The 24,276-nt window shown below is 36.7% G+C and overlaps 1 protein-coding gene across 1 annotated transcript in view; it reads left to right on the top strand.

The window, feature by feature from the left end:
- The window catches only part of URB1 (URB1 ribosome biogenesis homolog), a 57,632-nt gene that overhangs the window by 10,538 nt on the left and 22,818 nt on the right, over window positions 1-24,276 (top strand). Inside the window, 14 exon segments of the mRNA XM_032220052.1 lie at window positions 3,170-3,307; window positions 5,128-5,301; window positions 6,587-6,725; window positions 7,795-7,917; window positions 10,163-10,248; window positions 10,251-10,277; window positions 13,082-13,195; window positions 16,589-16,705; window positions 18,050-18,129; window positions 18,131-18,181; window positions 19,912-20,084; window positions 20,451-20,635; window positions 22,805-23,029; window positions 23,410-23,586. Of these exon segments, the coding sequence (XP_032075943.1) occupies window positions 3,170-3,307; window positions 5,128-5,301; window positions 6,587-6,725; window positions 7,795-7,917; window positions 10,163-10,248; window positions 10,251-10,277; window positions 13,082-13,195; window positions 16,589-16,705; window positions 18,050-18,129; window positions 18,131-18,181; window positions 19,912-20,084; window positions 20,451-20,635; window positions 22,805-23,029; window positions 23,410-23,586 (1,809 nt within the window).

Genomic DNA, 24,276 nt, shown 5'->3' with positions numbered 1-24,276 from the left:
GGTGGGATACAAGATGATGATCTTCAAGTTTTTTGTGACCATTTGGACATGCTACATAAAGATATGTCTGAGTGATATCAGGATCTTCTTTTGATGGAAATTCCAGATTGGGTGATAAATCCATTTTCAGATACTGAGGAAGATGTGGGGTAGTGGAGGAACAACTCATAAAGCTGCACAATGACATTGAGCTGAAGCCAAAGTTTAAGAAATCGTACCAAGAGTTTTGGTTACAGACAGAAATTTCTGATCACTATCTTGCACTATGGACAGTGGTTAAGAAGTTCCTTGTTGCATTTCCAACATCATATTTGTGGAACGTGGCTTCAGTGTGGTCATCCAACTTCTCTCCAAGCAAAGAAATCGACTCCAGATTACTGAACGTGGTGATTTAAGACTCCTGCTAAGTGACTTAAAACCAGGCATTGGGAAACTGGTATCCTTTCATCAAGCCCATCCATCACATTAAGAATTTACTGAACAGTGAAGTAGTTACTAAACTTTACTGAGTTTACTAAGTTACTAGTCACTAAGGTTCTTGATAAATGACTATCAGTCTTTGAAAACCTGGTATCATTGGATCATGTTCAACAATTTTGTTGAATTAACATTAACTAAAAAGGTTTTTAAATTGGATTTTGAATAAATGTGCAATTAATTGTTAGAGTTTTGAATTTTACTGTTACTATCTTCCTTCCATTGTGCAAACAGCCCAGTCACATGACCCCCAGCCACGCCCACAGAAACAGTAGAAAAAAAATTGAATTCCACCACTGGGTGGGGGGCATTGAGGATCAGTTTGTAGCACCAAGGGGGTGGTGAACTGAAAAGGTTTGGGAACCACTGTACTAGACCAAACTGGCTATCTATCCTGCATATATTATATCAAATAATTGAGGGCAAAGTAATTCAGAAGTATATTATTTAGATACAGTATAATTTTAAAATCTCACAAACTCAACTTGTAAAAATCTCCTTTTCTCCCCCCTCTTCTAAATAATATCTGATCTGCAGATTTTATATGACTGCAGGTCTCACAGGTAAGAATTATTTTTAAAAAATCTTGTATTATTTATGTGGACAGAATCAGAAAGAAAGGCTATATTAAAACAAATGTAGCTTAATTTGAGTAAGTTCAAATCAAATTAGAATCACTCTTTTAGTCTAACCTCACAGGGTTGTTATTGTGGGAAAATAGGTGGATGAAGGAGTATTATGTATGTTCGCCACCTGGAGTTACTTATAAAAATAATAAAGGCGGGATAAAAATATAATTAATAAATAATGCAGAAGTGGATTGTAAGCTTGTATAAGTTTCAAATATGTAAATTAATATTGTGATCAAAATGCAAATGTAAAAGATCTGTATTTCCTAATTCTTTGGGATTACCGTATTTTTCGGAGTATAAGATGTGCTTTTCCACCCCCCAAAAAAGTGGGAGAAATGTCTGTGCATCTTATACAATGAATATTGCGGCGGGGGTGGGTGGGGGAGGAAGGGGGTTCCTGCAGCGCCAATCAACTGTTCCAGAACGAGCTGCGGTGGTGGTGGTGAACAGGCCGTAGCGGCAAACGGGCTGTAGCGACAAATGGGCCGTGGCGGCAAATGGGCCAGATGAATACCAGATGGATGCTGGCCAGAGACAGATTATTTCCCTTGTTTTCCTCCCCAAAAGTTAGGTGTGTCTTACGGAGCGTCTTATAGTCTGAAAAATATGGCATTTATAGTCTAGTTATATAAATTTCTGCCTGGAAAAAATATTAGTGAATTCATTGAGGTTTCTCCTCTCCCACGTAGTAAATCACAGTACATCTATAAGTTTGCAAACTTACTCTTTTAGCTTTTGCTTTATTTTGAAAGGGGAAAAAGAGGTGCCTCTAACTCAGTGCCATTCATACCTCCGATCAAATTATCAAAGTCATATCCAGTAATCATGTATTCAACCTATTAAAATATCAGTTTGGCTTGGAAATGCCAGTGCAATTGGTATAATATAGGCTTCATATGATTTAATAAGTGAACTCCCTCAAATATAGTACAGCATCTGCTGAGTTTTATAAATTAATTATAAAAGCAATTCCTTGTCTTTCCCTGTGTTTATTGAATTCTTATATCATTGTACCAGATCCCCTCTATAGATTGAATTGCTGGTAAGCCTTTTAACTAAAGATTAGCTTAGTAGTGTGTTATTTGGTGCTACTAGTTATCACTAGTTATTTGTGGAAAATATAGCCAGCCTGAAAGATAATAGATCAACCTTTCCTTGTGTATCCTACCAGCTTGGTGGATATTAGTTGCTATTAGTTGCTATTAGTTGCTACAATTTTATGTGAGGGTGGTTCGTGGGGAACAGATATAGGAAAGTGGATGGAGAAAGATGATGGAGAATGTTTGGGAAAGATCATTAACAGATCCTTCTCTGACTTCAAAAGGTGACAATGAGTTAAGAAAAATCTTGAAAATCAAAGGAGAGTAGAGTTAATAGAAAAGGATTCATATCTCTAATTCCTCTCCCCTGTCCCCCTCCCTCCAATACCATGAAGGGCTTTATAAGTGACGACTAGCACTTTGAAGCGTATCCGGAGACCAATGGGCAGCCAGTGCAGCTCGCGGAGGATAGGTGTAACGTGGGTGTACCGGGGTGCACCCACAATTGCTCGCGTGGCTGCATTCTGGACAAACTGAAGTCTCTGAATGCTCTTCAGGGGCTGCCCCATGTAGAGCGCATTGCAGTAGTCCAGTCTTGAGGTGACAAGGGCATGAGTGATTGTTGCGAGTGCCTCCCGGTTCAGGTAGGGACGCAATTGGTGCACCAGGCGAACCTGGGCAAATGCCCCCCTGGTCACAGCCGACAAATGGAAGTATAGCATTTGAATCCCGTGTTTCAGAACTTGCTGAATATTGTTTTTCAGCAAGATCTGCAAACATGGGATTCAAATGCTATACTTGAAAAGTGTGTGTCCCTAATTAGTAAGTTTTCCTGTTTCAGTAATGATCTCTCCTGCCAGTGTTTTCAGTTCTCCATTTTTTCTTTTCATATGCAATTGAACATTTATAGACTACCATGGATCTAGCTGAATTGACTATAGCTACTATTGCATCACTTAGGTTTGGGTATCTATATTATATATTTACTTGTATGTACATGTTTTGTGTTTTTAATTTCAGATCTATGAAGCTCAGCCAGAAGTTTCCAATGCTTTTAAAACCACTGAGTTTATTCCACTTCCTAAATTGCTTTCTATGGTGAAAGTGACTACAGTACCTGCAGTGTGCAATAAAGCCATGTTTACCCAAGGTTTAAATGTAAGAACTTATTCCATGCTGCTGCTGCTGATGTTTTCCATTCAGTTGTGTATGACTCTTGGCGATTCTATGGGCCAAGGGTTCTCCATATCTTCTCATCTTGCACTACTTCTTTGAGTTGTTCTATGCTCTGGCTAGTGTCAGCTTTGATGGTGCCACATTCTTAAGTGTGATCCTTCTCTTCTCTATCCTACTTTCCCTCTCCTATTGTACTAACAGTATATTTTGAAAAAAACAAAACAAAATGCATCATGAAAACCAATCCATGCAGTTCTCACCCTTTTTCCTTCAGAAAAGGCACATGGAGATTTTTGTCTTAATAGCATTAGGTCTGCCCAGAATTTAATTTTAACTATGGCTTATTAAAATAAGGCACTATTAAAATGTAATATATTGTTGTTTTATTAATCTGCAAATAAAAATAACCTCAGTGTTAGAGTGCAGTGCTAACAGTAAGAATAAAAGTCAGATTTTCCAATTTGCTCTGAATGGCTCTACTAAAGAACTTCACTTTTGAAAATATAGTAGTAATAGATCTTTGTTAACATTATTAGCTTTGTTATCCTACCTGGATAAGGTCTACTCTAAATTTTTAACATTATTTGGAAAAAATATTTTTGATCACAAGCGTGGCACTTCTTTAGGGCAGCTGTATATTTTTGCAAGTTTGTAAATGAGTCTAAAACCACTGTTTTAATAAGTTGAACTCATTACATCATTTTGCATCTATCTATGCTTCTGAACAATTTTTGAAGTCTGTATACTGTGTATGCTGCTATATTAAAAACAATAAGTGCTGTGTATAATAAAGGCATCCTGATTCATATAGCTCTTTGGGCAACTTGAGACCACATTGTTTACCTAATCCACATGCAAGATAAAATGGACAAGTAGAAATGTGCGGCAGTATCTGAAATTCTTGAAACAAGGTGGAAAGAGAGATGTTTTTTTAAAATAAATTTATTGTCAGAGAACTATTGTTAAATTTAACTGGTAAATCATTTCAGTTTATGCTTGTAACTGAAAAGATAAACAGGAAAGTTTATTAACTAAATATATGTCCTCTCTCCAGCTTTGTTGTTTTGTAAACTTTTATTATTTTGGTATCTGTGTCCACAACATAGTATGCATTTTTTCCCATCTGTTTTCATTTTACCTTAAGAATTGTGAGTGTAAGAACATGGATGCTTTCAGGTTAATATGACATTTTTCAATCAGAATCTTCACTATCATGCTTTATTTGTTTTTTTTTTTATATCCAACTTATATTATTTTTACAAACATACAACATCAGGATTTTTTAAACCTGATTTATTGAATAAACCAACTGATCTGGTTCAAATATTGCAGTAACAGCATAAACCACATTATGATATAGCATAGTGTATGAATCTAGACAATAACTCCAGTTCCTTGCTTTGCATCTTCTGTTAATTTTAAACAGCAATTCATTGCAACATTTCATTGGATCATATTGACCGTAAATGATGGGACTGACAGTCCAACATATCCAAAGCATACCATTTTGCAGAAAATGATAATAACTGATTTCCCCAAGAGAGGCACTATGTCAAAAGCGACTGGGCATGCTACTTTTAAAAGTCTTTTTATTTAAACATTTTGGGGTTTATATCTCTTTTTTGGATTCAAATTCATTTGATGCATCCTTTTTTTCCTCTTTCCTCTTGTCTATATTTACAGTTGACTTGTTTCCCCTTCATGCTGTAGATTGTTATTACCGTAGTTAACTTTAGAAAACATAGTTAAATTGTGCAAGATGAAGATAAGGCGAAGTAATTGTTTCCATGTTTAAATTTTAGATAGCCAGTAAAACAGTGAAGCATACTATATTTTCACTGATAACAACTATTCTGAAAAGAGCAATGAAAAATATTGACTATTGTCAGAATGAGAAGATATGGGAGAAGTCAGAAATCTATACTCCACTAATCATGAAGGAATTTGTTCAGCAGTACCGGGAAGCACTTAGTAAGGTACAGTCTTACAAAAAGAAATGAAAACAGGCTTGACTTGCAGTTTGATGAAGAAGAAATGTGCTGTCTTTTATTCTTCCTCCTTTTTTCTGGCAGCTGTGGATATAAATATCTATTTCATTAGGTCTTTTTTTTCTTCAGTATATTGGTTTATATACTACTAGTGATTTGGAAGAAACTGTAAACGTTCTTTGGTTTTAACAATATTTATAAACTTTTCACAAATTTAATTTCATATTTATATTGGTGCCGAGTGTAAACGTATAATTTTTAGAATAATGTGAAAAATGCAAAATAACATTTTCTTAACTATATATCTGAAATACGGGGCAACAGACATAGGCATAGGTCTAATGGAGCTAGTACACATTTATGGTTTCCCTTTTTATTATTCCTTTATCCTAGTAGCATCTGCAGCGCCCCTTGATGATTATCATATTAATGACATCATATATATATATATCTATACTAGTCTCCCTTTATTTATTTATCAGCATAAATATAACAAAAATGTAACAAAAAGGCAACAGTAAAAAATATTGGGTTTCTGTCTGGATGGTCTCTTGTGACGAGCCTAATGACAGAGAGTGGAAGTGTGACCTTCCTCCCATACTTGGGCATACCAGGGGTTGTGACTTTAAGTATATACCTCCCACCCTGGCTGGCTGATGAGTCGTTCTCTGCAGCTCAAATGGTTAACTCCCTGCCTGGGAGGCAATGGAGCACAGGTTCGATTCCCAAACTTGGGTATCGCTAGCTGATGAGAGCTAAATAGCTTGAAATAGATCTATACTAGTCTCCCTTTATTTATTTATCAGCATAAATATAACAAATATAAATATAAATATAAATATATATATATATATATATACATACATACATACATACATACATACATACATACATATATATATATATATATATATATATATATATATATATAAATAAAAATAAAAATAAAAATAAAAATAAAAATAAAAATAAAAATAAAAATAAATAAATATAATTTACCCCCTGGCTACAAACACCTATGCTTTAGAAATTATTTGGTAGCTACATTGGAATGAATGTAAGAGCAAACAAGTAGGATATTAAATGGGACAAATCAAATTTGAATAGGGGAATAATGATAGATTAAAGTAATTTACAGGAAAAAATAATCTTTCTTGTTAATATATTCAAAACAGGTAAATAACCTGCAAAGTTTTGCATAAATGCAGATTTTTTTATTTTTCTCCCATACTTCTGCTTTGTACAACATAATATAACAATCTTTAAAACCTAGCTTTTACCAGATATGACTAGCATAATCGCCGTCTGGCAGTCCTTACTAAAACAAGATAAGGCTCAAGAAGGACAGAAAGAGAAAGGAACAGAAGTTGCTTCTTATAAGGAGGAAACAAATGAAACAAACAAAGAGCATGGTAAGGGTCATTGTATGTACTTACAGATTTGTACTTTTAACCCAGTGACTGAAAATATCTGATACTTCATGTTGGCCTTGAGCTGTTCTTTGACAAGCTCTATTTAATATGAAAGTTATATTTTAATATGTGATAAAATTATTAGATATCCTTTCTGAAACCCTTGTTTTATAGACTGTTAACAACCCAGTCCTGTGCAAAATTCTGAATAAAGAGATTCTTGCAAGAAAGCCATTAAGGATATTTTCTATCCTTACCTTTACACTTACTTTACACTTCACACTAATTCCTGGATAGTGTAAAGCACTATTAAATCACTGTTTTTTGGTTTCATAGAATTGGCTATTTAATAAACCATGGTTTATAACCTATAGCGGCTAAGTTGACAAACCATGCAAAGTCACTAACTAGCAAACTATTATTTAGTATAAAGCAAGTATCACTTGTCTCTTGAGAAATATATTCCTTAAGAATGTCTATGGAGATTCTCAATCATCCAGGTCAAGGTTGTCCCAAATCCTTCCATTCACCACCATCCAGTCAGAGCTGAAGAAACTTCTGGGATGAGAAGCGAAACGTCTTCAAAGAAAAACTAGAAAGTCTATTTGCCTTGAAAAAAGCACCTTTGGGACATATTCCTTAAGAGTTCTTAATTTTGCATATTCTGACTTGGCAGACAAACAGCCCTGCTAAAGTTTCTTTCCTTCTCATTTAGACATAAAACACAAAAGTCTTATGCATCAATACTTTGTAATTTCTTTCTTTTTCCACCAAACAGCACCACAACAACGCTGGCAGTGGTTACTGACCCAGAGGAGGGGGTAGAATTCATTCTAAACATCCAAAGGGCCAGGATTAAACTTTTAGAACTTCATTTTAATTCCCTAGATTTGCTATCAGTTGATTCGTTTTTAAATTACATATATTGGTGGTAGCTATTTTTCAGAATTGTACTATGTGTAGAGAAAAAAAAAACACTGATATCGTAAAATGAAAATAAAATGGGATTTTATTTTATGACATTTCTTTGTTTTTTTTAAAAAAAAATCTGTCAATCTGATTTTTCTAGGCTTGGATGATGTAGAAATCACTCTTCTGAAAGCTGTTTTACTTCAAGTTATATGCCTTTATCAACAAGTTGTTCCTCACTTAGTAGCACAGAGCAACTTTGATTTTAGCAAATTAATAAAAGGTAATGTTAAGCATACTCTAGTTAAATGGGAATACACCTAAAATAATATTTATAAAGGAGGGTCTTGTTTAGCTAACAATCTGCAAGATAAGTATACTTACACCACTGTATAAGATGGGCTGCCATAGATGATAGATAGATAGATAGATAGATAGATAGATAGATAGATAGATAGATAGATAGATAGATAGATGATAGATGATAGATAGATAGATAGATAGATAGATAGATAGATAGATAGATAGATAAATAGATAGATAATTGATCGATCTGTGGGGTCCTTGGTACTCTGAGCGTGGTGGTTTTATTGCAGATATTTCATTATCAAACTAGGTAACATTATCAATGCTAGAAGGGAGTTGGGTTTGCTCTTATTTTTATATATTAGTGACTTGCCCTATCAGTGCTAGTGGGATTGTTCTTAGTGGTTCCTTGATTAGGTTGTTGTTTATGGTTAGCTTGTCTGAATTGGTAGTCCTTGCTTAGGGTATTGTTTACTTTTTGACTATTGCTCAAGGTTAATTTTGGTGTTACTCTTTGTTCATGTGCATGTTGATTTCTGGTGGGGAGTTGTATTGGTTTTTTTGTTTCTTTTTGGCTTTTTGATTGTCTCTTTTGCACAATATGTAGGCATAGTTTATCTCTATATGGCTTGATCTAGGATACTCACAATTTCCTAATTGAAACTATGGTTGAATCTGTCCATGTGTTGTGAAATTAAGGAGTTTTCACCATGTCTTCTGACTTCTGCTTGGTGTTCATGGATGTGCTCTGTTAGTCTTCTATTTGTTTGTCCTACATAGTGGCTGCTATAGTCCTTATACTATTGAAGGCTGACTCCTGTTTTTTCTTCTGGGGCTTCTGGAATCAGGGTAAACTTGATATTTTCAGTTTCTTTGCAAGTGCTTTGCAACTTCAGGAGCCATAGTCACAGTTGAAAGATGCAGATGAGTATTGAAAAAGTTGATTGAACTTGAGTTTGGTCTCCTAAAATTTTAGAATCTTCTCCCTAGGTAATCTTACATTTGGTGATTTCAATTCCAGATGAAGACCTTTTCATTTTCCCAAACTTTTAAAATTCATATTAAGATCAGTATTGTGATGCAGGGGGAGACAAGATTTGAATCCCTTTAGCTTTGTTTTAGGCTGAGGCATTTCACTAGGATGCCATTAATTGAATAGGGACTGCAAAGATGGAATGGGAGAGGAATAAGTATCCTGACTCTCCTTAATGACTTGGTGGCTTTCAGTATACTTGATTGTGGTATCTTCTGGACTGAGTACAGGAATTGGAAGTGGGAGATATGGAATTGTGACACTTCTCATTTTTCCTCAGCCAGTTTCAATTGATAATTGGTAGGGGAAGAGAAAAGATAAAATTCAAACTCCTTTATGGGTGCCTCAGGGCTTTATGGTCGTGCCCCTCCAGGTCAACCTGCTGGGTGAGATAATCTGATGGGTTCAGGTATGATGATAAGTCTTGTTCCAGTACCCAGGGTGTGTGTGTGTGTTGAGAAAGGCTCAAACTCAATTGTAGTAAGAGTGATAGACTGAGTTCTTGGAACACCATCTCCACAGCGATTTTAAACAGCTTTGAAAACCTGGATGTTCCTGCAGATCTTGAATTAGGGTGGTTGTTAAGGTCCTTTAGACTGGGTTTTTGGGAGAGAAAGTAGAAGAGAAAGTTTTTATTGTTTGTCTGGACTGCTGATGTCTTTTTTAATATTGTGTTTGTGTTATTTTCTTTGTGATATCTTTTTGATACTCTCTCCTTGTTTAAATGTATAAGTCACCCACAATCTTTTTGGAGTCAAACAGTTCTAGAAATTGAATAGTTTATTGAACTGAATTGAATACTTCAATTGTGATTAGATGCACAAGGCATTTGTCTCTAGTGCAGAAGCTCTCTCGGTACATGCAGAGCAACAGAATAATGATAATAATAATAAGACCAATAAGAGGGAGGAAGTAAAGAAGATAACAAGAAGGATAAATAATTATACTACAGCCATACTACATGGGTAAATAAATGTGTGACATAGATAATCGATAGATGATCGAGATAGACAGACAGACAGACAGACAGTGTTGTGATGCTAAAATATTTTTTTTATTATTAAATATATGCTGCCCATCTTGCTGTCCAAACATCTTAATGTATAATGCTGCTTGGATTTTTTTTTATTTAGTTTGGTTATTTTATCTTGATTTAACTTTCTCAGCAACTATATCTTTTCAATCATAGGTATTTTTACTGAAAAAGGATTGCCACAGGGAAATTTGTCCTGTCTGCATTATCATATTCTCAAACTGGCTCTTGAAGCTGCCTGCAAACTAAGTTTTCCTGGTTCAGAATACAGGTAAGAGTGATATCTATGATGTTAGATATGTTCCTGTTTTATCCCCAGTTATAGGCTATACCTATTGCTGTGCTGACCTTCTCATGCCTCTGCCGTCTCCGCAATGCTGCATAAACATCATTTGAAAAGAGATTTTTGCATCATTAAGGTTCTGTTACCAAAATATAGAGGAAGATTTGGTCCCTTGAAGTGGTAAAATCTACAGCAAGCAAGAATCTAAATCAGGCAGCAGGGATATTGCTGTCTAGGGCAGTGATGGCGAATCTTTTTTGGCTCGCGTGCAGGGGGGTCGTGTACGGGTGTGCCATGCGCACGACCACAGTGTGCATGTGTGCACGACCAGCACTCCCCCCCATTTTTTGCATGCTTTTTTCACCCTCTCAGGCTCCAGAGGCTTTAGAGGAGCATGGGGAGGGCGAAAACAGCCTCCCCCCCCTCCCCGGAGGCCCTCCGGAGGCTTCAGAAGCTTCCCTGAAGCCTCTGGAGTGCAAAAAAACGGCCCTACGAGCAAACCGTAAATTCAGCAATAGTGTGTCCTGACAAATGGCTCCGCATGCCACAGATTCGCCATCACAGGTCTAGGGGAAAAACTCTTTGAAGCTGGGAACATGGAACATAAAAAGCATGAACACAGGAAAGCTCACAGTAGTAAAAGATTAAATGAACAAATGAACAAATTGCGCATTTACAACTTAGGCCTCAACGAATTGAAATGGGTTAGTGAGCATTTTTCAGTCAGAAGAACATACTATTTACTAAGGATATAAAATACAGAAGGGTGTTGAATTCATTGTTGGAAGATTATTGCAAAAACAGTACTTGAGGGCAGTGAAATCAATGAGTGAATAATATGAATTAAACTTTGTGGGCAACCTTTAATGTGGCAATTATCCAAGTTTATGCTCCAACCACTGATGCAAGAAGTGGAGTTTGATGAGTTCAATTTGAAATCATCAACACTGGGAACATGCAAGCAAAATATACTGCTTGCGGTTGGAGATTGGAATGCAAAGTTGGAAATAATGAAAGAACCTAATTGGACTGTATGACCTAGGAAATAGGAAGCAGGAGAATGACTTACTGATTTCTGCCAATCTAACGGTTTCTTTGGTTTCAGCAACCAAACTTTGTCTGTGTATATGGACCTCCACAGATGGAAGTAAACAGGAAGTAAAAGAAGTCAGTTATAACAGTGAAGATATGGCCCAGGGTATTGCAGAAAACAAATCACAAACTGCTCATGTGCAGGTCAACCTAAACGGAAGAATAAAGTCTACTAGCCTCCATAATACTCACCATAATACTCACCATTTTTAGAAATTGCTTTAAAGTCCTGAACACTATTAAGAGGGAACCATAATGTGAAATGCAATAAAAAATTAGGAATAAAAATGAAGAGATTGCTTCAAAGATGACTAATAAATTAGATGAAATTAAATTTAGAGCAAATTGAAAACTTTGCCTTGGAGAGAATTGGTATACTAAAGGGTGTCCATGAACAGATAGTTATTGATTAAAAAATTCAGTCTATATGCCAATACGAAAGAAGGGAGAAATGTTAGTAGCCTTCTCTATACTGGTGACAGTATTCTAATAACAAAATGCAAATGACCTGCAGTCTTTAGTAATGAATGCACAGTGAAAAAAATTGGACTAAGTTTAAATATGAAAAAGACTAAATTAACAGGTGCAAGTAATCCTCAGTTTACAGTTTCACTTGGCAGAAATGCTCAGACTCAAATTATCCTAGTTTGGGCACATTATGCGAAGACCTTACTCTCTTATAAATTCTATAATGTTTGAAAGAGGGAAGGAAAGAAGAAGAGGGAGACCAGCAGCATTGTAGATGGACTTAATTACAGCAGCACTGTGTACATTGATGGGACATTATTATATTTTATTTATAATATAGAATACATTTATATGGCTTTCCGTCTCACAGGGAGTGACTCTGGGCAGTGCAGCATGTTGGAGAACTGATCAGCTTGTAGGAAATATGTCTGTGTGGTCACTAAACATTGACACCAATAACATTGACTACGTTATTGTATGTATTTCCCTCCCCTGATCTTATGTAAGCCGCCCTGAGTCCCCTCAGAGAAAAGGGCGGCCTATAAATGTTAATAAACCTTCAAACCTTCAAACCAGCTTGATATTTTGTGACATTTTCATTGGTCTTACAAAGATACATTTGTACATATTGTGTTTTGCTTTTAGTAAATAGCACATTGTTTGTTGTTTCTCCAATTCAAAATATGGAATATGAAAATATTGATTCTTGCTATGCTTCATTACAGGTAGTCCTCAACTTACAACAATTTATTTAGTGACTGTCCAATGCTACAATGGCACTGAAAAAAGTGACTTATGACCATATTTCTCACTTACAATCATTACTGCATCCCCATGGTCACATGATCAAAGTTCAGTTGCTTGGCAGCTGACTCATATTTATGACTGCTGCAGTGTCCCAAAGTCATGTGATCCCCTTTTGTGACCTTACAAGCGAAGTCAATAGGGAAGCCAGATTAATTTAACAACCATGGTACTAACTTAATAATTGCAGTGATTCACTTAACAACTGTGGCAAGAAAGGTCGTAAAATGGGGCAAAATTAACAAATGTTTCACTTAGCAACAGAAATTTTGGGCTCAGTTGTAGTCGTACGTTGGGGACTACCCGTATTTATCTGGTTCTGCTATACACTTATTTAATGTATGTATTGCATGTATTTAATGTAAAATATTAGTTATTGTGATGAGCACTAGAATAATTCAACTATAACCAATGCAAATGTGTTTTAGGATGCAGCTGAGAAGGTTTGTGGTGACAAATCTGTATTTTACCTACTGATGAAAATGTTTGTCACCAGCCCCCATTCACAGCTCAAAATAGCAACCAAGAAATTGATTTTTAAGGTGAGTTATTATTTGCCTAGCAAAAGCAGAGATCATGCCATAGAAACTGGTCTTTCCAAATTAGGTTCCATTCCACATACCATTCCTTATACATAACCGGCATCATCTGTAGAAGGATTTGTAAGCCCTGGATGGAAAATGTTGCCTTAGAAGGTTGGGTTTAAAAGTTAGCAATATAAGCAACCCCTGTTTTTATTTTTTTGAAGAACATACCACTTGCTATTTGAATGTGCTGTTCCCAGATGAGGATCCATTAACAGTTTTAAAAATTATCTCATTTCTTTGAGGGGAGGGCTTTTGAGGCAGTCTTGGACAATTCTATATGGGATTTTTTTGGCAACATTTTTGGAAGTGGTTTGCCACTGCCTACTTCCTAGAGAGTGTGACTTTCTGCTAAAGTGGGATTAGAATTCACAATCTCCTAATTTCTAATCTGGTCTCTTTAGCCACTGTACCAGACTGGTTTATGAGATTGAAATATGATCTTCTGCTTGGCATGTCAAACATCTCCAGACAGTGTTCAATCTTAAAATAGCTTTTATATAAAAGATAAAGTACGGTATGTACAGGTCATTAAGTCCTTGTGGTCATTAAGTGAATCATAGGGTCATTAAGCAAATCCAGCTCCCCCCATTGACTTTGCTTGTCAGAGGTCCTCTGGGAAGACACAATTCATCTAATAACTGCATGGTTTGCTTAATCATGGCAAAAAAAGTCATAAAATTGGATGCAATTTATATAGTTACTCTGACAATAATATACAGTGGTTTACCTGCTACCTTTTTTTCCAGGATTTTTTCCCTCTTTCCAACTCTTATCCATAGCAATGGATTTTATTGGTGGTCTCCCTATTTCAGTGGGTCAGCTGTTTGTTGATCACAATAACCTATGGTTGCTAGAGCCATTAGATGTCTATGGAGGTTCTTAGTCATCTAGGTCATGGTTGTCATAAAGATGCTTTTTCAGGAGACAACTGGACTTTCTTGTTTTTCTTTTGAAGACGTTCGCGAAGCTTCTGAGCTTCTTCAGCTCTGACTGGATGTGGGGAATGGAAGGATTTATATTCCTTGCAGACAGCAGGTCATTTGCATTTTAGAGAGGTCATGGGGCCACTTGGAAGTTATTTGTGTCCTCAGGGTCACCTGATAGTGCAAATGGGTGTGGAGCCTTCTTGGCTGCAGGGTGTTTTCTGTCTTGTGTTCCTTCACTATTGAAGGCAGGCGCAGGTTGTTGGGGATGAGCCTGTGTTGTCTCAAACTGAAGCGCAAAAGGTTCCTAAACTCTGCAATTTTTCTGGCAATCCATTCATATTCCTGCACCATTCAAAGGGTGTTCATCCCAAAGTGTCTATGGAGATTCTCAGTCATCCAGGTCATGTTTGTCACAAAGGTGCTTTGTCAGGAGGCAACAGGACTTGTTGAAGTGAAACGTCTTCAAAAGAAAAACAAGACAATCCAGTTGCCTCCTGAACAATCACTTTTGGCTTAGGGCTTCTTGATGATATTGACAGAAATATGAGATAAATTCTTAATAGAAGCTACTGTTTGTTTGAGTATGAAGGCTATATTTAATATGTTAGTGTCTGTTGCATATTTATTCAGAAATAAATTTCACTTAATTAAATGGCAGCCCCCTTTTAATATATGCTTGGGATTGCAGCCTTAAAAAAGGAAGCAGTAGGGCTGAAAACCATCTGAGGGCGATGGGTGGTTAAAAAGTATGAAAAATAAATATCGTAAACAGGACAACTTATTTTTTAAATTCAGCTGCAATATTGTGGCCCTGTATCTAACTAAATTCCAGTGAACTCTATGAAACCTACTAGGATATTTTGGACTGTTAACTTACTAATTAAATTGATGAATGTTTGCAGCCTCAGTATAACAAAAGTGACATATTGTTGGGACTGTTTAAAAGAAAAGGCTTTGCCTTGACTTTTTCAATTAAGACTTTTAATTCAACTATTTTTGGCAAAGAATTAGTTGGTTACTTTTATTGTTCCCAATCAGGGTCCATAACCATTGGCACAGGGCATAGTTAATGACTGGGTTCATATATCAGGCAAATATATAGCTTATTTTAACTATGGTTTGCTGACTGATCAACAATGGCTAGATTTACACCTTATACTAAATCTTATCATTAGTTAGTAGTTAGGTTTGCATGTTAGAAAAATTACATGAATTAGATGATAACTTAGTTTGATATGTGAAATCAATCATTTATGCATCTAAGCAAGTTTTTTTTTCTGAATAACTTCAAGGATGTCTTCAAGCTTCTTCATTCTTCATTCATCATATCCATTTAACATGAAATATAAACTATACCTCTCTTTAGCACCTATCAGCACATGCAACCCTTGCATTTACATTTCAGAGAGCAATCCTCCATTTTTTAATAGGCTGTCCTAGCAACTGTTCTATCCATAATAGGAACAAGTTTATTTCTTTATCTGGGTTTCTTTCAGCAAGTAAGTAAAAAAAATTAAATAATGTGGGAAGCTTCCACCCTGCTGGCTCCACGATGCCAGGTTTTGTTTCCTATACAATGCTGGCATGCCATCCTTCAGGAACCATTGTTTGCATAGTCTGAAAATGGCAAGCTGTGAATGCCTTCTTTAGCTTGCCAAGGGTTGTTTCACTTGTACGGGTGGCAGTGAGACTCATTAGCAAATCTGCATTTAACATTTGCACAGCTGTTGGATCAGTGCATGGAGTAAATAGAGAATGTTCTTTAGGACTGAACTAAACTGGAAGACGCATTTGTGGTGAACCTTTGGGAATTGAGGTTTTCTTTCAGCAGTCTCTGGATGTGGAGGAGAGATAGTAATTATTTCCCACTCTCTTGTCATCTGATAACTAGATGCTAAAGATAGACGCTAAGTTCTTGTAAACACCACACGACTCATTTTGTAAGCTATCATAAAAAGAAAATAAATGCTTGCTTAACACTCAACAACTGATTTGCATATAAACAAGTAACAGTCTGGATGTAAGCACGACTATTGACTGGCTGAAGAAATGCTCCTTGAGAACCTGTTTTGCACATAGTTTTCTAATAGAGATGCATGTGTGTATGTTAGACAGGTGTTGGTGATACCATGCTTTTTCGATATTCTTTGGAGATTTCAGTTGCAGTTTGCATTAATCGCTGGTACAAACAAAAACTAATTTTCTGAAATAGGTAATGTAAAATGGTGAAAGAGGAGAAGCAGAAGGCTTTCACAATTCTTTATAGAATCTGTATGTTTTTTAGCAAAGCATAGCAGACTTTTATGGAAAAGGTCATGGTAAATGACTAATCTTGCCATCAGCTTTTGTTAGCAGTCAGTGTAGGACGTTGCGTTACAAAATAGCCGCTAAAATGAATGTATAATACTTGTTTTCTTAATAGGTTTTGCACGACAGTGGAGTATTTGAGTACACTGGGAAGGAACTTGAATTGTGGCTCAGTCATTTGGATAATACAGTTGAAGCCAAAAAGGAAGTCGTGATTCAGTTTTTGGAAAGGGTAAACAATATGCTAATAATCAGGTTTAACAATGCCCATAAGCTAATAGCAAAATGTTTCAAAAGTTATGAATGAATTATAGGAACCTGACATTTTGTAGGTCAGGGAAGATTGAACAAGAAAGTGAGATAACCAAGGCTTTTATTAGAGGTTTACATCTTATTGACAAAGCGTGGGCTCTCTTTTCTTATCCACATGATATGTATTATGTGGCAAGTTAACAACAGGACATTGGAAAGGATGGCAAAGTTATGTAAACTTTGCCTTAATTCTTCAGTGACATTTTTGATGTACATATTACTTCCTCTCATCTTGTGAAAGCAGTAATTAAATTTGACATGCAGGAAAGACATTAATATAGCCCTGAAGGATTATTCTCAAACAGCTCACTGATTAAGAATAATAGTACTTTGACCTCTCTATCAGATCTTATAAATCTTTTGTCTTACTAAAGAATAATAAATAATCTGATAATTTTTTCTTATAGAATTAATTGCTTTAAATATGACTAAACTAAATTGCTCTCTTCAAAGATAGCCCAAAAAATTCAGAATAATCCATTTGGAAGGAAGACTGGAAACTAATGAATAGAAATAATAATAATAATAATACACTTAATTTTCATTTTTATATTTATATTTAATTAAGACTGGAATTACCAGAACATGAATGAATTTTATATAGTGAAGTTACAGCTCAGTTCACAACATCATACTTAATCCCACTTAGTTTTTACCATTGCCTTATTAAATATATTTATTTAATTTGATTAAATTGTCTCAGTTCAGTTCAGCTATTTCCTTATGGTTAGTATAATGTATGAACTTGTATCTCATTATAGTTAGTAATTGCCATAAAAAATCAAAATCTCACAAAGTGATATATGGGCATTTAGATCTACAATTTGGTTTTATCAATATTACAGTACCTCTTTCTGGGTTAAATTGTGTTCTGATAATAAAATATATAAAGCTGTAGAATCATTCAAAGGATTTTCAGGGAATTATTTTGGTTGATAAACTTCTGCAAAAAAATATATATTCTACAGTCTATATTGCGGAATCTACTTGAAGAATAAAGTTAATACAGATATGGGTTTCTGAAATCTGATTGCTTTCCTCTGTAGTTTTATTCAGCTGAGTTACATGCATATGACATCAATTGGTTTACAACCAACACATACTACTGCAATATCTTTAAAAAATGGGTTTGAATGTTTTTTGTTATAGAAAAAACATCCAGCTCTATCTTTTGGAAGATTAAAGAATTCATTCTCTATAATACCTTAATTTAAAATGCCTTATTTTCTATTCATCTTTTAATAATACTTGTTCCCTTTTCTAGGTCTTGGTCAAAGTAGTAACCAACCCTTATCCAGATACAGATAAAGCAGCTGACTTTGTTCAAGAAGCAAGCATCTTCAGGTCAACTATTTAAACAAGATGTTGATAACATCAGCATACCCATTTCTCATATGATGGTATACCCAATTCTTTCCAAATCATTATCCTAATCTAACACTAAATATTCTTGAAAAGTTACAAAAACCCAACATTTTTAAAAAGGCCATCCTTATAAATCTTGTATAAAGTTTAAAGCCATTAACTAATATTAACTAGGATCAAAGAGGGGATGTGGTGGCTCAGTGGCTAAGACGCTGAGCTTGTCAATCAGAAAGGTCGGCAGATCAGCAATTCGAATCCCTAGCGCTGCGTAATGGAGTGAGCTGCAGTTACTTGTCCCAGCTTCTGCAACCTAGCACTTCAAAAGCACGTAGAAATGCAAGTAGAAAAATGGGGACTACCTTGGTGGGAAGAATAACAGTGTTCCATGTGCCATTGGCATTAGTCATGCTGCCACATGGCAAGAAAACGTCTTTGGACAATGCGGGCTCTTCAGCTAGAAATGGAGATGAGCACTGCCTCCTAGAGTCGGGAATAATATGTTTGCATTCGTTTGCATTGATAATATAGATCCCTGACTCTTCCAAACTTTGGCAGCAACCATAATCAGGTTCACATCACACTTGATAAAGAAATGCTTTTTTTTTCCTGTTGCATTGCTGTTTTATACCAATGGGAGCTAAACATGTATTGGATTTGGCCAAACAAAATAGGATAAATTGGAATAGATTTACATTTAAATTAGTAGATGAGATGGGGCTCAATCAGGGGTGGGTGCTGCCAGCATTACTGCCGATTCTCCACCCTTGTGTCACATGCGCTGTTCAATGTAATGCATGCGCAGAACAATTACAGTGAATTGCCATGCGCAGGTCACTAAAATCCAAATGGCGGGCGGCCAAGCAGCACTAAGGAACTGGTTCCGGGGCATGGCAGGCCTGGGTTGCTGCCGGTTTTGTGATCCAGGCCTGAATTCCACTACTGTTCGGCAAACCAGGCCGAACTAGCAGCAACCCACCTCTGGTCTCAATAACCTTGAATTTCAAATGTGAGTTTCTATGATGTTTCAGTTCCAGTCAGTCCCAACTGTTGTAATTGTTTTTACAATAGAAATTCTAAGTAATCGTATTTTTCAGAGTATAAGACGCAGCTATCCCCACACCAAAAGAGCGTGGAAATGTGTGTCTTATATACCGAATATAGCTATTTTTGGCCTCCAGTTTTCGTAAAAACTGAGGTGGTTTGTTCTTCCATCAGCCCCAGCAGCACTCTGCAGGCTTCAGCAGGCTGAGGTAATGGCAAAAACGCCTCCGTTTTGCGAACAATGGGTGAAAACAGGCCGTTTTTTTGCAAAACAGGTGTTTTGCCTTGCCCCAGCTCTGCTGAAGCGCAGAGTGCTGCTGGGGGCTGATGGAAGGCCAAAGACTTTTTTTCTTACCTCTTCAAAATCTTGGTGCGTCTTATACACCGGTGCGTCCTTATAGTCCAAAAAATATTGTACATATTCTTAACTTTCTTAATAACATTAAAATTCTTAAAAATATTTACTAATAATATTGTATTTTACTATACAATATTTAATTGTTAAATAAAATGTGAAATATTAATTGTTAAAAAATTACTGTTTGTCATATTATTTTAAAATATAAACAATTTATAATTTGAAATTAAAAATTTGTAAGGTAGATTCCACATTCATATGGCATATGCTAATACTACATGTTATTTTCTTTCTATAGACGGTTACACTGTTTGCTGCTGATTCATAGAAATATCTTTTTATGTATTTTTTTTCCTTACTAAACTAGATGTTCTAGATATGATTGATGTCCTTGTGGAAGATAGTGAAGGTTTAAATGAAGAAATTGGTTGTACTTTAAGTGAAGACATGATTATGAACACATTTCCATTTAGTGCAATCGTCCCAGCTTCTTTAGAAGCAAGAAATAAGTTACTTGTTGATGAAAACACAAGAGGTATTTTTGCTTGTTTCTGTAATTTCTATCCTGCTTTTTCACCAAAATAGTGATAATCAGCCTCCTCATAAAATGCAGTTTTAACATACTGAAAATTCTTGTAAAAGCACACATAAAAGGGGAACTTGCACATAAGTTGCTAAAAAAACCTAATGCTCAATATGCACAATCAAAATCAAGAAGCTATTTGATTTTTATTGTGAAAAATAAATATTATGCTTTTCTGTACAGATAATCATGCAATTTTAATCTTCCTGATGGAAGTTTGCTTAAGGTGCTCTCTAGATTAGGCTTTGAAGATTTCAGTTTCAGAAATCACAAGCATTTAGTCTTAGTTTTGTTATAGTTATTGTTTTGTCTTTTTAGAAGAAAGCATTGTGGAATATCTCATTGCTGTGTTCACTGACCTCCTGAATTCTCAACGAGATCCTTTAGCCCTTTGCCTGATGTTTCAACACTACGATAAAGAACTTCAGTCTGTTAGTGCTCAGCTTTGTCAGTTCAACTGTTACTATAACCTTTGGATACCACAACAAGCTAAGGAAGCCTTGGTAAGCAAGCCAAATTGTATACTAAACAGCATAATTTGGTGTTAGTTAACATTATAACACACAGGAAAATTATACATAGCAAACCATGCTCAAATTTAGTTATACAATTTGAAATTCAGACATCCTGTTAGCTTACTCTTTTTTGATGCATCTTTGTTAATCATCAGTCAGTGGCACAGTGGAACTGCATGATGAAAAGTGGACTGATGTCTCATACATATATATTTTCAAAACATTATTATAACTGAGCTCATTTAAGACTGGTATCAGGAAAAACAGGCTAAATCAGCCCTGTTTTTTTCAGTAAACAATTCTTCCTATCAATGAATTGCTTTTAGATTATTTTGATTTTTTTTAAAATATTGATTTTCCTAGGAAAATAATACTCACAAAATGGGGAGTTCTTAGTACTCTCTGAGCTTGGTTGTTTTCTTGCAGACATTTCATTACTCAAACCTGGTAACATCGTCAGGGAGCACCAACGCGGAATGGGACCTTCAGACTCCCACCTTTAGCCATATCTCCTTCGCCTCCCACCACAGCCCATTTACAGTCAGTTTTACTCCTCTGCTGGCCTTCCCCTGGCCATTTGCCCTGGCCAATGGGCCTTCGGCCCGGTCCATTTGCCGAGACACTGTTTGTCCTGGGCCTTTGACCACATGGGACAATTAGCTACCCCACAATTGAGTGGCAGGCAAAACCCATGGTGCTTCTGCCTGCCAGTGTGCAATGGGCAATAGGTGATTTCAGGGGCTGTGAGGCTATGGGGAAGGTGCAGCTGCCAAACGGCGGTGGGGCACAGCTTCAGGTAGGGGAGAAAGCGGCTTCTGACATGGGGGGGGGGCACAGCAGCTGAATGGCAGCAGCTCGCAGCTTCAGGCGCGGGGGGGGGGGCGGGGAATGGCTTCTGGCATGGGGGGACACAGCAGCCGAACTGCAGAGGTTCATGGCTTCAGGCTTGGGTTAGGAAAAGGAAGGAAGGGGAAGGAGGGCGGTCACATCATGCCTTGGCCCATGAGTGTCTGCCATTCGGCTGCCACACACACCCTCCCAATGCCAGAAGCTGTGCCTGAAGCTGTGCCACACTGCCATTTGGCTGCTGCACTTCCCCCATAGCCCCACAGCCCCTGTGATAGTCTATCGCCCATCACACACTGGCAGACAGAAGCATCATGACTTCTGCCTGCCACCTGATTGGGTGGTGTCTTATTATCCCGTGTGGTCATAGGCCTGGGACAAACAGTATCTCAGCAAATGGGCCAGGCCGAAGGGTGCAGGGTGTAAGGCCAGAGGCCCATTGGCTAGGGCGAATAGCCAGGGGAGGGCTAGCAGAGGAGGAAAGCTGGCTGTAATGGGTTGAAGTCGGAGGCGGGAGGCGAAGGAGGCATGGCAAAGTGTGGGAGCCTGAAGGTCCTAGATCCCACCAAGGACCCCGCATTTCAACCCTGTGCTACAAATATTCCCCTTTATTGGAATAACAATATGTGCTTTGTTACAGATTTTGATGTAGGAGTACAATGTTCTTTTAAAAGCTAAATTGAAAAGAAATCCGTTTGAAAAGTTAATCCAAAACAGAGTTTAGCAACCAAAACTTAATTTCATATAACCTTGACCTTAATTTCAGGGCTGTTAAGAGGAAGTAGAAAAAAGATGAGGCAACTAATCAACATTCCTTTGGTGTATGTTTTGTGATACTGCACACATGTACACAAGTTTTAGAGAGCAAATTTGATATAGTGATCAAGGCATCAGGCTAGAATTTGGGAGACCATTTCTAGTCCCATCTTAGCCATGACAGCCAGCTATAAGTGACTTTGAGCCAGTCACATTCTCTCAGCCCTAGGAAGGAGGCAGTGACAAAGCACATCTGGAAAGCTTTGGCAAGAAAATTACAGGAACTTGTCCTGGCAGTCTCCAAAAATTGGACACAATTGAATAGGGGGAGAAACCCCACACAAGTGAGTTTGTGTTTTGAGTGGCCTGATGCTGCTTTTGTCATTTTGATCTCTTTGCCTAATTTCAAAAGCCTCCTACAGGTAGTTTAGCTCTCTGGCAAAAGGAGTTGGTTCCTCTTCCAAGCTTCTTCTGTTTATTTAAAAGATGTTGGGGTACAAACAGTCTCCTTTACATACATGTAATTTTGTTTTCTTTTCTTTTGTTCTTACTCAGTTCCAGCAAGACAGGAAAGAGAGTATGGATGAGGTGTGGTCATCAGATTCCTCATTTTTCACCTTGTTAAAGAATAGCTATCAGAAAGGTGTTGCTGTTTTACTGGACGAGGATATTCAAACAAAGCTAAATGAAGCTATTTCCCAGCTCCAGCCTCAGCAGCTCTTGTTGGCTTTAAAACATGTTCTTCTGTACCTAAAAACTACTGTGGAGAACTTCGGCAGTGTGAGCTATTTTTTGTTTTGTTTTTTGAAAGCAACTTTAATAGTTATGTTCAGTCCCTTTCATTAAGGACCATCTCAACTTTAGATGACGGCAAACATACACTTTCTGAAGCAGGTGCACTGTATGTAGCTAAAAATACATATAATCTCTTGATTCAGGCTTCTAAGATACATGCTTGTAGTAGTGTCCACTTGTAAGCATTGATTACAGTGTTGTATGGAGATACAAAGTGTGTTGCACGGACTTGCAAAACAAATAAATGAAGCCTATAGATGGTAATTAATATGTCTCTTTGATAAAATATATAATTGGGGTGTTTTGTTCTCAATCCCCCCCTCTTTTTTTCTTCACTTAGTAATGTCTATCATTTTTTTCAACAGTTGAGCAAAAATTCTGGCCTTTCCCTTGTTACTGTCTACATGGATTTGTTGAAGAGCTTGTTGCGCAAAGGTGATGATACAGAGTTGCATGGTCAGCCTGAGCAGAAAAATACCCAGATTGAACCTGAACTTTTTATGGAAGCAGAAATTTTGATACAAGACCCTGAGAATGAGAAGGTGCTAATTTTTCTGTGTGGCTATTCTGAAGGGGGGGAAAAAACCTTTATGCATGCTCTTTACTGTGTATGTACATGGACAAAATCCATGAGAGGGGTTTTTTTTGTGTGTGTGCTTAAAATGAGTCATGAGTGCAGTGACTATGTTCTGAGTACAGTGAGAGAAAAAAATTCTCTCATGCACAGGTTTTGTTAGATAGTAATCTGAAAAATGAAATTCACGACCTGATACTTGGTATTTAGCTTACGTATTCCAAAATGTGCCATGGTCCTAGTAGGACATGCAATTCCCGGTAGAGGAAGATGTGCCTTCTAAGATTGATTATACTGAGTTCCAGTAAGAATGAAACTGTTTATACACTGCTTATTGTTGGTCAGTATATGGTAAAATAACAGAGATAGCTTTACATAATCATAGAATGATAGGGAACATGTAAGCCATTTTGTGCAACACCCAACTCAGTCCAGAAATCCAGATTAAAGCATCCTTGGCAACTGTTTAGATTCCACTTCTGCATATCATGTGAAGAGGAACTTAGCACCTCTCTTAGAAATTGTTTATGATGTAAAACATTTACTTTTTAAACATAATTCTTTTTTTTTGGAACCATTTCCCTCAATTTTTCAGTCAAAATCTTTTGACAAATATTCTTTGTCAATTTGATCTATATTACTCAGGCTGAATGTACTA

The sequence above is a fragment of the Thamnophis elegans genome, chromosome 6, assembly GCF_009769535.1.
Source record: "Thamnophis elegans isolate rThaEle1 chromosome 6, rThaEle1.pri, whole genome shotgun sequence".
In the NCBI taxonomy this organism is placed as follows: Eukaryota; Metazoa; Chordata; class Lepidosauria; order Squamata; family Colubridae; genus Thamnophis; species Thamnophis elegans.
This window is presented reverse-complemented; position numbering and strand designations above follow the sequence as displayed.